General features: G+C 38.7%; 1 protein-coding gene across 2 annotated transcripts in view; it reads left to right on the forward strand.

The window, feature by feature from the left end:
- The window catches only part of LOC126187775 (nuclear valosin-containing protein-like), a 167,519-nt gene that overhangs the window by 93,819 nt on the left and 58,206 nt on the right, over window positions 1-15,494 (forward strand). For both annotated transcript variants that reach the window (XM_049929043.1, XM_049929042.1), the window contains exon 8: window positions 11,749-11,968. In XM_049929043.1, the coding sequence (XP_049785000.1) occupies window positions 11,749-11,968 (220 nt within the window). The remainder of the gene's footprint in view (window positions 1-11,748; window positions 11,969-15,494) is intronic.

Raw genomic sequence — 15,494 nt, forward strand, 5'->3', positions numbered from 1 at the left:
CGTCCGCATGTATTCCGTGCCACCCAACGTGCTCTAGAAGGTGTAAGTCAACTACCCTGGCCAGCAAGATCTCCGGATCTGTCCCCCATTGAGCATGTTTGGGACTGGATGAAGCGTCGTCTCACGCGGTCTGCACGTCCAGCACGAACGCTGGTCCAACTGAGGCGCCAGGTGGAAATGGCATGGCAAGCCGTTCCACAGGACTACATCCAGCATCTCTACGATCGTCTCCATGGGAGAATAGCAGCCTGCATTGCTGCGAAAGGTGGATATACACTGTACTAGTGCCGACATTGTGCATGCTCTGTTGCCTGTGTCTATGTGCCTGTGGTTCTGTCAGTGTGATCATGTGATGTATCTGACCCCAGGAATGTGTCAATAAAGTTTCCCCTTCCTGGGACAATGAATTCACGGTGTTCTTATTTCAATTTCCAGGAGTGTAGAAGGAAACAAAACCAAACATTCAACACAAACCAAAAGAAATTTTACCAGACAATAGATAACACACACATTAAAATAGACAATCCACCAAACATAACAGACATGGAACACTTCTGGAGCAATATATGGTCAAACCCAGTACAACATAACAGGCATGCACGGTGGATACAAGCAGAAACAGACACATACAAGATGATACCACAAATGCCTGAAGTGATAATTTTGCAACATGAAGTCACCCAAGCAATTAATTCTACTCACAATTGGAAAGCCCCTGGAAAAGTTAAAATTGCAAATTTCTGGCTAAAGAAGTTCACCTCAACACATTCACATCTAACTAAATTATTTAACATATATTTAAAAAGAAAGATGATGAGACTTACCAAACAAAAGCGCTGGCAGGTCGATAGACACACAAACAAACACAAACATACACACAAAATTCTAGCTTTCGCAACCAACGGTTGCCTCGTCAGGAAAGAGGGAAGGAGAAGGAAAGACAAAAGGATATGGGTTTTAAGGGAGAGGGTAAGGAGTCATTCCAATCCCGGGAGCGGAAAGACTTACCTTAGGGAGGAAAAAAGGACAGGTATACACGCGCGCGCGCGCGCGCGCACACATATCCATCCGCATATACACAGACACAAGCAGACATTTGTCGGGTCGTTGTGGAGGTGTTGTGAGGGTGACATGGTACTAGAAGGTGGAAAGTGGAACACGAGGCTGAAATGAAAATGAAAATAAATATAAAAATATATGGGGAGAGATAAAGGTAAAACTAGAAAACAAATGGAGATCTGGTGTGAAAAAAGGCGAAAAAGGGTTGGTTAGAGCTGGGCTATGTTGATCCTGTGGTGAACTTGTGTAGGTAGATAATTATGTGCATAAAGGTTAGGTGGTTGTGTTGCCGCCAAAACACGTTAAAGGGTGGAGAAATACAGGAAAATTTCGAAAAAACTACGTGAGGATGTATTAAAAGGGTGGTTTGGTGGTGGCAGATTATGGAAATGAAGCTAACAATTGTCTGATGAAGAAATAATGACATTAAAACCTGTGGGAAGCGGCTAAAAATGATCGATGATGTGAGAAAAACGGAAATGGAAATAAAGCAAAAGATATTAAAACTAGCCAAAAAGGTTGTTTAATAGCTGAAAGGAACTGTTTGTGAACTGGAAACGGTGGGTTTTAGGGGGGAAAAAGGACAGGTATACACTCGCGCGCGCGCGCGCACACACACACACACACACACACACACACACACATACATATCCATCCGCATATACACAGTACAAGCAGACATTTGTGTGTGTGTGTGCGCGAGTGTATACCTGTCCTTTTTTCCCCCTAAGGTAAGTCTTTCCGCTCCCGGGATTGGAATGACTCCTTACCCTCTCCCTTAAAACCCATATCCTTTTGTCTTTCCTTCTCCTTCCCTCTTTCCTGACGAGGCAACCGTTGGTTGCGAAACCTAGAATTTTGTGTGTATGTTTGTGTTTGTTTGTGTGTCTATCGACCTGCCAGCGCTTTTGTTTGGTAAGTCTCATCATCTTTCTTTTTAAATATATTTTTCCCACGTGTAATGTTTCCCTCTATTATATTCATAAATTATTTAACAGTTACATTGCAGACCCATACACATTCCCTGATACACTTACACATGGAATAACTTATCTGAAACCTAAAGATCAAGCAGACACAGCAAACCCAGCTAAATATCGCCCCATAACATGCCTACCAACAATATTCAAAATATTAACTTCAGTCATTACACAGAAATTAATGACACATACAACACGGAACAAAATTATAAATGAAGAACAAAAAGGCTGTTGCAAAGGAGCACGAGGATGTAAAGAGCAACTGATAATAGATGCAGAGATGACATATCAAGCTAAAACTAAACAAAGGTCACTACACTACGCATACATTGATTACCAAAAAGCTTTTGATAGTGTACTCCACTCATGGTTACTACAAATATTGGAAATATACAAAGTAGATCCTAAATTGATACAGTTCCTAAACATAGTAATGAAAAATTGGAAAACCACACTTAATATCCAAACAAATTCAAATAATATCACATCACAGCCAATACAGATTAAGTGTGGAATATACCAAGGAGACTCATTAAGTCCTTTCTGGTTCTGTCATGCTCTGAACCCACTATCCAACATGCTAAATAATACAAATTATGGAACATACCCACACAAAATCACACATCTGCTATACATGGATGATCTAAAACTACTGGCAGCAACAAATCAACAACTCAACCAATTACTAAAGATAACAGAAGTATTCAGCAATGATATAAATATGGCTTTTGGAACAGACAAATGTAAGAAAAATTGCATTGTCAAGGGAAAACACACTAAACAAGAAGATTACATATTGGACAACCACAGCAGCTCCACAGAAACGATGGAAATAAACAGATGCCTATAAATATCTTGGATACAGACAAAAAATAGGAATAGATAATACAAATATTAAAGAAGAACTAAAAGAAAAATATAGACAAAGACTAACAAAAATACTGAAAACAGAATTGACAGCACGAAACAAGACAAAAGCTATAAATACTTATGCTATACCAATATTGACCTACTCATTTGGAGTAGTGAAATGGAGTAACACAGACCTAGAAGCACTCAATACACTTACACGATCACAATGCCACAAACATAGAATACATCACATACATTCAGCAACAGAAAGATTCACATTAAGCAGAAAGGAAGGGGATTTATTGAATAAAAAAATCTTACATTATGGACAGGGAGACAATTTAAGAAAATTCTTTCTAGAACATGCAGAAACTAGCAAAATACACAAAGCAATCACTCATATAAATACATCGGCTACACCATTGCAATTTCATAACCACTTCTACAACCCTTTAGATCACATAACATCAATAGATACGAAGAAAGTGAATTGGAAGGGGAAAACACTACATGGCAAGCACCCGTATCATCTAACACAGCCACACATTGATCAAGACACATCTAACACATAGATGAAAAAAGGCAATATATACAGTGAGACGGAAGAATTCATGATTGCAATACAGGATCAAACAATAAACACCAGATATTACAGCAAGCATATTATTAAAGCTCCCAATACCACATAGATAAATGCAGACTTTGCAAACAACAAATAGAAACAGTAGATCACATCACAAGCGGATGTACAATACTAGCAAATACAGAATACCCCAGAGTACATGACAATGTAGCAAAGAATAATATATCAACAACTTGCCATACAACATAAACTAATAAAACAACACGTTCCCACATACAAGTATGCACCACAAAATGTACTGGAGAATGATGAATACAAATTATACTGGAACAGAACCATTATAACAGATAAAACACCACCACATAACAAACCTGACATCATACTCACCAATAAAAAGAAGAAATTAACACAACTAATCGAAATATCCATACCCAATACAACAAATATACAGAAGAGAACAGGAGAAAAAAATGAAAAATACATCCAACTGGCTGAGGAAGTCAAGGACATGTGGCATCAGGATAAAGTTGACATTATACCAATTATACTATCAACTACAGGAGTCATACCACACAATATCCACCAGTACATCAATGCAATACAGCTACATCCAAACTTATATATACAAGTACAGAAATCCCTAATTATTGATACATGTTCAATTACCCGAAAGTTCCTAAATGCAATATAACATATACCGTACAGTTAAAAGGAAGTGACGCTTGATCAAGGTCCGCGTCACTTTCCATTTTTAACCAGACCTAAGGTCTGAGAAAAATGGAAATAATAATAAGTCCAGGCGACTTTCATCAAATTAATTAAATTGTCATCTCGAGCTATGTGAGGCTGGTTTTCGGACTTAATTTTAACTGTAACTGTGTCATTCGTGAACTTGTAGAACCTCTGTTGAAACTATTTACAGAACAATTTTGTGTGTGTGTGTGTGTGTGTGTGTGTGTGTGTGTGTGTGTGTGTGTGTGTGTGTGTGTGTGTAAATAACTCGCATAATGTTTTACGCATACTGTGATGAAATTTGTTTCTCTTATCAATGGCAGCAAAGGCTAGAGTTTATTTTCAGATGTATATTCACTGTCCATTAATTTTTGAATTTTAGAAAGCCATTTTTTGTTAATTGCAAGTTATTATTCTTTGTGAACTTTAAAAGTTTTGTAGAAGATTTGTATTAGACATAGCCTGCAAAATTCAAATGTGTTTGGTCATGTTTCGCATTGTAACTTACTGCTTCCTCAGTCTGTCGTTGATAGGTGGATGAGCATTCACTTTGGTCTGTCAGGATGGCATAATTGCTTTGCTACTCAGGAGATGTGAATTCAACTTGAGAGTAATGGACACAGGATCATGTTGAAGACGTGGAGGTGGTCGTGGGTGAAGCTCTTGTACAGTGCGAGGTGCTGACAACAAGCTGCAGTAGCAACTAGGTCATGCAAATGCAACATGCTTGAAAGCAGGCATGGCTGTATTTAGTACAGCTGGTGGAAACTCTGACACTAGCCTGTCACAAGCATCGGACTCTAAGGAGTGTGTCCGGAGGCCACCTGTCACCGGGTTTCTGTCACCAAACTCTTCACTGCTGATGTATCATCGAGCCTGCCCATCTAACTATGAATGCAGGCACAGAGGATGCTGCTAGTTACAGGAGTCTTGGCACATGTTGGTGTGACGCCGAGGGTGGTTGACAGTTTGAACATGTCGTCAGCCATGTGTTTTCAGGGGTGGTAAGTGGATTGTTGTGCCCCAACATTCCTCTCTGTTCCAGTAGTCCAACTGCACCACCCCATGTCAGAGTAATACAGTCATTGAATTTAGTCTGGTACTGCTCTGGCAAAGGTAGTTGTATATATTGCTGTATCAGTGTTGGCAGCGTAATTTTCTTCCAATAGCTTATGCTCTCTGACCGCAGCCTCACTTTCTCCTCTTACACTTTGAAGTGACAGATCATGATATTTTTTAAAATGATCTAACTAGCTCTTCAGTGCACTGAGATTTTCAATGCCGATCTTCAGGGCGATTTCACGGGCTTTCATTTCAGTATGTTTCTGACTATAGGAATGCTATCACTTCTCATTGCGTGAAATTACATTAAAATGATGTTTTCACATCTTTGAATGCAGACATGTGAATATTTTTCCTTTTGTATCCCCAGGAATTGTTATCATCAGCATTTAAGAACTGTTCCTTATTTTTTATTATGCCTCACACATGGACAGTGCTTCATCGTATTTCTTCGCAATGTCAAAAAGTTTTATGTTAAGAGTATCATTGACATAACAGATTGTCTGCTTTTGCTGAACTGTGAGCTTTCTAAAATCCCAGGCCATACCTCCACAACTTCAACACTATTAACTCCAAAATATAAGAAATGCAAGGCCTGTGTTACAAAATGGAAACAGTGAATGATGGTACCACTCAGAGCGGCTTGGCTATGAACTTTGAATAGGAGAAAATATGATCCATTAATTTGTATTTTTAATTTGAAAAACATGATTTAGATGCCAATTTTTTCATTTATTTTTTGTGGGTGGGCATTATAGTCTAGTAAAATATGTGCTTGTAAACCAAAAGGTTTTTGTGACTTTGTAAAGTAACACATTTGAGAAATCTCGATCAAAAACAAAGATTAAAGTATTGTAGCTGGATTTCATAGTTGAGTGAAATTTTGTAAAAGACATCGTGATCACCTTTGTAAAATTATTTCTAAAACTCAGTATTGCAGTTTTGACCATATGGCTGTTATCAAGTGGAAACAATTGCACTTTAGTATGTGTCAGAATCTAAAAGTCATTGGGCATACCATAATAAGAAAGATGGTTTCATCGCATTGTGTTCCTGATACTACTTCATGTGCGGAGATTGTGGATTTGCACCACACAGGTTGGCCATCCGTCCCTCAACTTCACATTTACATTGTTAGTGGTCTCATTTCCGTAGACCATCTATGGACCATCTGGGAATTATTCGTAGAGGTTGGTCTGTCATCAAATGGTGTGGCACATACTGACGAGATGTCTTAACATTCCTTGCATCCCTTTGGGTTCCACATCGACTGAATGACGTGCAGAAGTGGCACTGGTATGTACTGGCTGCTGTCCACCTGGACACACATCACAATGAGGGAAACATTTCTACAGCATATTGTCATCATTTTTGAGATGTGGGTACAAGTCTGAGTTACAGCATTACTCAGAAGGATGGCATCACCCAGATTGCAATGCCCACAGAAATTTCAACAAGAACATAGTCAAGTAAAGCTAAAGCTAAGCTATGCCTTGTCAGCTGTCACCAGCGGCTTCTTGATATTTGACAAAACTTGGTAGGCTTTTTGGGTGACTGTACTGAAGGAATGTAATGCAAATGTATTTTTAGTTAATTAAATATTGTGTTCTATTAATATTACCACTACTTTATTTACAGCTCTCATATTGTACACATTAAATTCTTAATAACACACATTGAACAATTAAGAAATTGTGCTGGTATGACTCTTGGAAACATTATTCATCAGCAGTCAATGTTAGTGTCAAGTAAAGTGTTTCATTAATCTAAACAGTCTTTCATGCTAATCTTCCACCATGGTCATGCACAGTGCTGCAACCCCTTTTTTTGCCAGACCACTTGTTGGTTTGTCTGCATATAAACTTAACCTGCCATATTTCAGCTGAATACAAGATATTGTGCTCTTCTCACACAAGTTATATAAATACTTCAGGATTAAAGGAGACCACACAATGTAAAGCAGAAGCACTGAGTGGCTGATAACCACACATAAGAGAAAGAAAACTTGCTATTTTCTGAGTTATTATTCAATGAGGTAGACTAAAACAAACACACGCACACTATAGTGCTATTCTCAGCAGGTGGACTGGTTGTTATGAGGGTAGTGTCAGAAGTGGTGAGTAAAGGGAGATGCAGGTGGGAGGCAGGGAGGAGGACTAGGGGTGGGTGGCTCTTGGCTTAGAGGGTGGCAGTGGGTTTGCCAGCTAGGAAAGCGGGAGGGAGGAGTGGCAGGTATATAGGCTGGTGTGATTTTAGCAGCCAGTGGAAAGCGGTTCATGCTGAAGGGGATGTGAATTGGGAGAGGGTGACAGAGAAAGGGGACCTTGGGTGGAAGTTGTGGGGACAGTGGGTTACTAGAGATTGAGGCTAGGACAACTACGGGAGTGAGGGATATGTTGTAAGGATAACTGCAATCCACGTAGTTCAGGGAAGCTGGTCGTGGAGGAAATGATCCAGATGGCTCAAGTTGTGAAGCAGCCATTGAAATTGAGACTGTTATGCTCAGCTGCATGTCAGGCCACTAGGTGGTAAACTTTGTTCTTGACAATAATTTGGCAGTGACCATTCATCCTGGCAGACAGCTGGTTGGAAGTCATACCAACGCAAAAGCCTGTGAATTGTTTGTAGCAGAGTTCCTACGTAACACGCCTGCTTTCACAGGAGGCCCGACTTATGATGAGGTGGGATAAGCTCCCGACAGGATTGGAGTAGGAGGTGCTGGGTGGGTAGATGGGCATGCCTTGCACCTTGGTCTGCCGCAGGGATATGATCCCTACGGGAAGGGATTGGTAGTCTAGAGTGGCATTGGGATGGACTAGTATGTTGTATAGGTTGGGTGGATGATCATAGTACTTGAGAAAAATGTGGAAGTGAAAGGTTAAACCCAAACCATTTGAAAATTTTAGAAGGTGCTACAAAAGAAACATTGGCAGTCAAGGAACAAATAAAGGCTTTTAAAAAATTGGATAATTTCATTGCGACAGTGTATCCATTTCATAAATTGTGAAATTACATGAAAAATTGAAAATTTTGTACCTGTGTCTTAAGATCTAAATGACATTTTGCGAGTTTAGAGTTGCGACTTGTGTGTTTCAAGAAATCATTGAGACTTTCACGTTTCTAGAAATAATTGGAATTCACATAAATGAAATCTTTAAAAATACTGTAAATGTATAATGTAAGTACACATTACTTGCAATTGAAAATAATGGATACAGTGTTTGATTTTTTGGCAGTAAAGTGTATTATGTTGTAGAAGTCTGCTTGATTTTAAATAGATTTTTGTCATTGCAGTAATTTTGGTTTTGTTGTCAGTGGCCTTAATTTGCTATTTTTCACTACTTCATTATAAACCTCATATGTTAATATTGCTTTCCACTAAACTATAGTTACACACAGCATTTTAAATTTTTTATGAGAGTTCCATCTGCTTGTAGGTGAGGACCATAAAGTTGTTACTTATTGATTGTGTTAGTTATGATATGCGAGAAACAAATGTATATATTCACCTGAAAGTTTGTAATACCTGGAAAACACAGAATTCTCAGGGGATGTCTTCTAAGCCACCCTAGGGTGGCAGTGAAGCCATATGCAGGCAATTGCTGCTGTGCTGGATCAGTGCCTAGTTACAAGGCTTCTTCCCACATGTTAACATAACATATGGCTATCAGTCGTGTAATGCATGGAATTTCCAAAGTTTGTTCTGAGCATAGAGGACAGAGTATGCCAATGGCCACAGTCAGCAGCAACCCATCGGACATGAGAGTTGCTTATTTCCACTATCCAAGGCATTGCCTACTAGCAATGTGGTCAGTGTTGCATTTATGATCACGATTCAGGCACATAAGTTATACAGTGTACCAATTATGCAACATGAACAGCCAATGCCAGTCTTAGACACTTCACACAAAGATGTCTGGCATGTGTCAAGGTGAAATAATGAAATATTATGTGTGATAGAAAAAGACAACTGGCTACACTTCAGAATCGTCATCAGTATTCAAAATGCTGGGAAAATTTTAAGATTTACATAAGAAATGAATAGTTTGATGGTTAATGCAAAGTAGCAAGAAAAATTTCAAGAGCTGGAACTAAAGGATTAATATGAAATAATAAAATTCTGTTGTGTGGTAGTACAGTCAGAAAAAAATTCAGCCAACATTAAATGCATATAAAAATAGAAATAGTATGATATTTATGGGGAAAGAAGTATTGCAAAGATCAAAAGAATATTTTGATAACATGCTGAATATCAACTCAGACCAAGTATCAGGAGATCCACAAGTACAGTGGAAAAGTACATGGACAAGCAAAGAAGAAAGGGAAAGTGGAGCCACACAGGTTGAAAAATACTTGCACACCTTGCAAAGATAATATAGTGCCAGAACTTGTGAAACATGGTGGTTAACTCCTAGTACATGAAAGGTATGCATTAATAAATAAACTTGGGAAAAAAGCCAGAGGACTAGAAAGCTGGAGCAAGACTGAATACTGCAACCTTCAAATTCTCCAAAAGTAAGTGAAAAATATACCTATTCTGAAGAGCAGATAAAAATTCGCTTGACACCTTCGTGAGAGACAATTTCCTCTCCTTCCAAATTAACAGTGTAAGTGTAGGCCAGATGTGGCTTCAGTTCAGACATAGTATCAGCAGCATTAGAGAGATTTATACCAAGTGAATTACCAAAACTGTGGAATTGATCCCCCTCGGTACACAAAATTGGCAAGAACACTGTTGCAGAAACGTCAAAAAAGCATCCCAAATTTAAAAGAATGCAAAATTCCCAAGGTTGGTGACCTTTTACAGAAGCTCGGAATTTAGTGTGGAGTTCAATGCAAGATATTATAATAGTTTCCACAGTGAAGCTTTGTCTTGAAACGTGGCAGAAAAGCCATAGAGATTCTGTTTGTATGTAAAGTATGCTAGTAGCAAGATACAACCAATGCCTTCTCTGCGTGATAGCAGTGGAAGTACTATCAGTGACAGTGCTGCTGAAGCAGAGTTAGAAAAGATTTTTCTTGTGAAATATATCTATCTCTTTGCTTGCACAAAGTGTTGGTTGCTAACATGTTTCTGGATTTCCAGAAGGCTTTTGACTCCGTACCTCACAAGCGGCTTGTAATGTAATTGCTTACTTACGGAATATTGTCTCAGTTATGGAACTGGATTTGTGATTTCCTGTCCGAGAGGTCACAGCTCATGGTAGTTGACGGGAAGTTATAGAGTAAAACAGTAGTGATTTCTGGCATTCCCCAAGGTAGCATTATAGGATCTCTGCTATTTCTTATCTATATAAATGATTTAGAAGACAATCTGAACAGCCATCTTAGGTTGTTTGCAGATGAAAATGTCATTTATCCTCTAGTAAAGTCATCAGAAGATAAAAACAAATTGGAAAACAGATTTAGAAAAAATATCTTTATGATGCAAAAATTGACAGTTGTTCCTAAATACTGAGAAGTGTGCAATCATCCACATGAGTGCTAAAAGGAATCTGTTAAACTTTGGTTACACAATAAATCAATCAAATCTAATGGCCATAAATGCAACTAAATACTTATGAATTACAATTATGAACACCTTAAATTGGAAATAACACACAGAGAATGGTGTGGGAAAGATGAACCAAAAACTGCGATTTGTTAGAACACTTAGAAGATGCAATAGATCTACTAAAGAGACTGCCTACACCACGCTTGTCGTTTGCAGCTCGTGGTCTAGTGGCTAGCATTGCGGCCTCTGGATCACGGGATCCCTGGTGCGATTCACGGCTGGGTTGGGGATTTTCTCTGTCTGGGGACTGGATGTTTGTGTTGACCTCCTCATTTCATCATCATTTGTGACTGTGGCTAAATTGGACTGTGTAAAAATTGGGACTTTGTACAGGTGCTGATGACTGTGCAGTTGAGTGCCCCACAAACCAATCACCACCACCACCACCACCACCATGCTTGTCTGTCCTCTTTTTGAGTACTGCTGCGCAGTGTTAGGATTCTTACCTGGTAGGGTTAACTGAGTATGTCAAGAAAGTTCAAAGAAGAGCAGCACATTTTGTATTATCAATAAATAGGAGAGAGAGAGTGTCTGGGACATGATACAGGATTTGTGGTGGACATAATTAAAACAAAGGCATTTCTCATTGCAGTGGTATCTTCTCACAAAATTTCAGTCACGAACTTCCTCCTCAGAATGCAAAAATATTTTGTTGACACTGACCTGCATAGGGAGAAACAATCATCATAATAAAAGAGGGAAATCAGAGCTCGCACGGAAGGAAATAGGTGTTCATTTTTTTCCGCACACTGTTGTAGAGTGGAATAATAGAGAATTATTGTGAATCCCCTGCCAGGAACTTAAGTGTGATTCACTGAGTATCTGTGGAGATGTAAGTGTCCTATAAATAAGAAAGCAGAAAAGGGCATTGCCCTCTTCCTCTGATGCCTGCGATATATATTATCAGTGTAAATGTTTTGTTGCAGGAACTGCAGTTGCCGATGCTGAAAATATCTGCTCCAGAGCTTGTTGGTGGAGTCTCTGGAGAGTCGGAAGGACGAATAAGAGATTTATTTGCTCAGGCAGTCAGCCTGTCACCATGTATTTTGTTTCTTGATGAAATAGATGCTATAACTCCACATCGTCTGACAGCTCAGAGGGAAATGGAAAGGAGAATTGTTGCACAGCTCTTGACCTGCCTTGATGGTAAAAGGAAAAATGTTTGTTGATATGTATATCATTAAATTAATTTTAAACTAGTGGTAAGTTTGTTTAAAGTTCTATATTATGTTACATCAAAAGAATAATAATCAGCATTTTTATTCGAATAAGACAGCTTCCTATCTAGTGTGAGAAGGCATTTTATATAAAAATTAAGTTAGCAGTGCAGAACTATGTGTGAAGCAATTTCACGTGGTCAGTGGACATTTATCTATCTATCTTCAGTGGTAATGGAGAGTTTGTCATATTTTGTCTCCTCACTGGTACTGGACAGTTTGTCACGTTTCATCTTCCTTTGTCCCCACTTTAAATCTGTGGTCTGAGTGACCTGCCCTCTTTCCAACCTTCGTCAGGCATAATACCCCTTTTGTCCTTGAGTAAGGAACATATTGGTTCTGTAAGTTAGGGATGTTATTGTTCACTTTAGAATTTGTTTGTAGTAGTTGGAACTTCAGCTCTTGTAGCTAAGTACTGTGCAGCCATTGTCTCCCCTCATAATTCAAAAATTTGTAAAATTCCTTCTCTCCTCATTAAGAAACAAATATTTGCTAGAGTCATATGCATACACACACATTCACTGTCTGACCCAGTTAAAATTCAGCACTGTTGATAAAGGGAATGTAAATTGGTAGAACCAAATCAACCATCTTCACTCCTTGGCAAGATAAAATTAGCAGCCACAACTCTTGACACCCCTATTGTGAATGAAGTTTTAATCAAATGGACTTAGGTTGATTTCAAGATCCTGCCACTGTATTGGAAACAAAAGTTCGGAATCATCTCCCTTAAACCTCCAGGTGAGGCACCTGCAGTACTGCAATCTTTTGTCATACACATCCCTGTTAGTCATGCATGTTCAGGGTGTGTATGACCCGGGGCAACTGGGAGATCCGGGAAAAACCCGGGAATTTTTTCATCCGGGAGAAAACCGGGAAAAACCCAGGATATTTTTAGAATTCTGGGCATTTTTCGTTGTTTTATTTTTCAGTTAAATTTTTGTAATGTTGACTGGTAAGAACCGGTACTCTAACAAAGGATATTACTGTATCCCGCTACTGCAGAACAATACTTCAACAATAAAACATAATCGAGAGAAAAAAATGAAAATAACTTAAATTGCAAAGGAAATGCGCCATATACGACGACACCCAGTGCTCACGCAATCTACCAATTGAAAATGTGTCAAAGGCTTTAGCTATGCAGTGCTTCATAACAACAAATTGTCTCCAATGAGCGTGAACTTGCAATTGTTTACATTCGATTTGTTTTAGCAGTTACGTGCGGGCTCATGTGCATGCGCAGTTGAGTGACGTTTGAGTAGTAGATTCTCCTGCTTCTGGCTGCAGGAATGTGGCTGTTGGCTGTGCAAATAGTCGCAGCAAGCAGCTGGATGCTACCGGGAAAAGGGGGTGCCAAACCCATATTCATCAGGAAAGAAACTTGTTTCACAAAGCACCTAGCATCCAGCGCACATTGGTCTATCGATTAATCATACGATTTTGAAAAGCTTCCCTGTTGGTTTTTGAACACATTTTAAGTTGATTTCTGAATGAATCATAAGTTGACTTTTGAATGTATGCATAGTGTACGTGATGTCTCTGTCAGGAGAATCCTCGTCGCATCTAGAAATAAACTTTCTGCAGACAAAAAGGGGACAGGGCTATACGAGCTGAGAAAGTAAATCCGAAAGCGAATGCCAATCGCTGTCTGATTATGTGGTTGATTGGGTTTGCGAATGATCAGAATTGTTAGAATTACTAGCGAAATCCATAGATTCAGACTACCAGAATGGAAATAAACGACTGACAGTAATAACAGGTGAGAAAGATTACGCATTATCTTCTCGGTGTATCCAAGAAAGTGAAATTTTGATAGAAAATTTTTGGCCAGATCGCTACACTAGTAAGGGCCAGTAGTACAGACCCCGGCTAGCAGCCGCGTAAGTTCTATTCTGGCAGTAACGCGGAAAACGTGTAGTTCGAACAAGTAATAACGCCTAACCGGAAAATAATCGCGGGATTACTAAACCCGTGATTCTGGCAGGGTTAGTGAAGTTAATCGGTGAACAAATTTTGACAGTGACAGCAATAGCTACAGAATTGATGACAAGATTGTTTGTTAGAACGAGGAAGGAGAAGATGCGGGGACATCACACAAATTATGGAAGAATAAGAGGATTCCAAATTTATATAAAAATTTCGTAATACTACTTTTCGATCTCGTGCTTGAGAAGCTGGTGCGTATGAATGAAATGTGAAACTATTACCTAACATAAAGCTTTTTCTTGTAGTAGGCCTAATAGGCATTTAATATTGGTACTTTGTGAATTATATCCTATCGTTATAAAAATGGCCATTTGTGCCAAAACAGTCTCGTTTATTTGGTATGTTTCAAAATTGCTGCCATATTAGAAGGCCTATTTTGTTTTATCTAGCAGACAGTGACAAAATAGTCATAATCAGATTGAGAAACCACACCAGTCTTGGGTATTATTTGTATTAACAGCTTTTTCAGTATTAGATAACGACATTTTGATTTTTCATGTAGCAAAACGTTTGACGAACTTTGATGAGGTAATAGATTCTTTCGCAGAAAGGAAAGCAGGCCATGTAAAGCTGTAGCAAGATAAGAGGGGAAAAAATGCTAGGAGCTAAGGTTTGAAGAAATGTATAATTTCTTGCTTGTCTCTTGTCAGTATTGGTTTTATATATCCTATATTTAATTTTATGTCACACAAAACAGCCAGTTATTAACTAATAGGCAATAAAGAGTCCAGATTTTCTGAAGAGTTCTTGTTGTCTGAATTACAAATAATCCAATCCACTATTAATTGCGAGATTTTTTTAAAGAGTGGCAGGCAATCAGACATTTACGTCATTATTAAAAATTTTAATGGCACATTTGTGTGTTATAACTTAAAGTGTAACACTCGCAAAAAAGATCAACAGCACGTCCAAAAGCTTAGCTTCTCTTGCAGCTTGAGACCAATATTATATGTGAAAGCTTTGCTTTTCTTGTAGCAACACTATGTATATTAATTTAAGCTATTAACTTTCCCTGTTTGTGTGTTCGTGCTACTTAACAGTGATGTTGCTGTTGGCTGACTACATCACGTCCTATGCTCTGAATATCCGCTGCCATCGGCTGGCGAGATCACGTGACATGAGCTGGCTTACAAAAGCGAGATTTCAATGATTCGGAAAGTAACATGCGGTGTTTGGTGGAATCCCAATATATGCTTTCGTAAAACAAAAATACACAGCGTACATGTTGCTGCACATCAAAGATATTTCCACAACGTGTCTTTTTCCCTGAGTTTCATTTTCTAAAGTGCTGGGAAATTGTACGCCAGTGTATAAAACCATAATCATTCAAATGATTGATACGGGAAAATATACTGTCATCCAGGAGAAAGTGTCTTTTTAACGGGAAAATCCGGGAATTTTTTTTCCTTGTCCACATATACACCATGTTGTTTCCTGATGTCATATGTTAGGTAACTGTATTGATC

The sequence above is a fragment of the Schistocerca cancellata genome, chromosome 5, assembly GCF_023864275.1.
Source record: "Schistocerca cancellata isolate TAMUIC-IGC-003103 chromosome 5, iqSchCanc2.1, whole genome shotgun sequence".
NCBI lineage: Eukaryota > Metazoa > Arthropoda > Insecta > Orthoptera > Acrididae > Schistocerca > Schistocerca cancellata.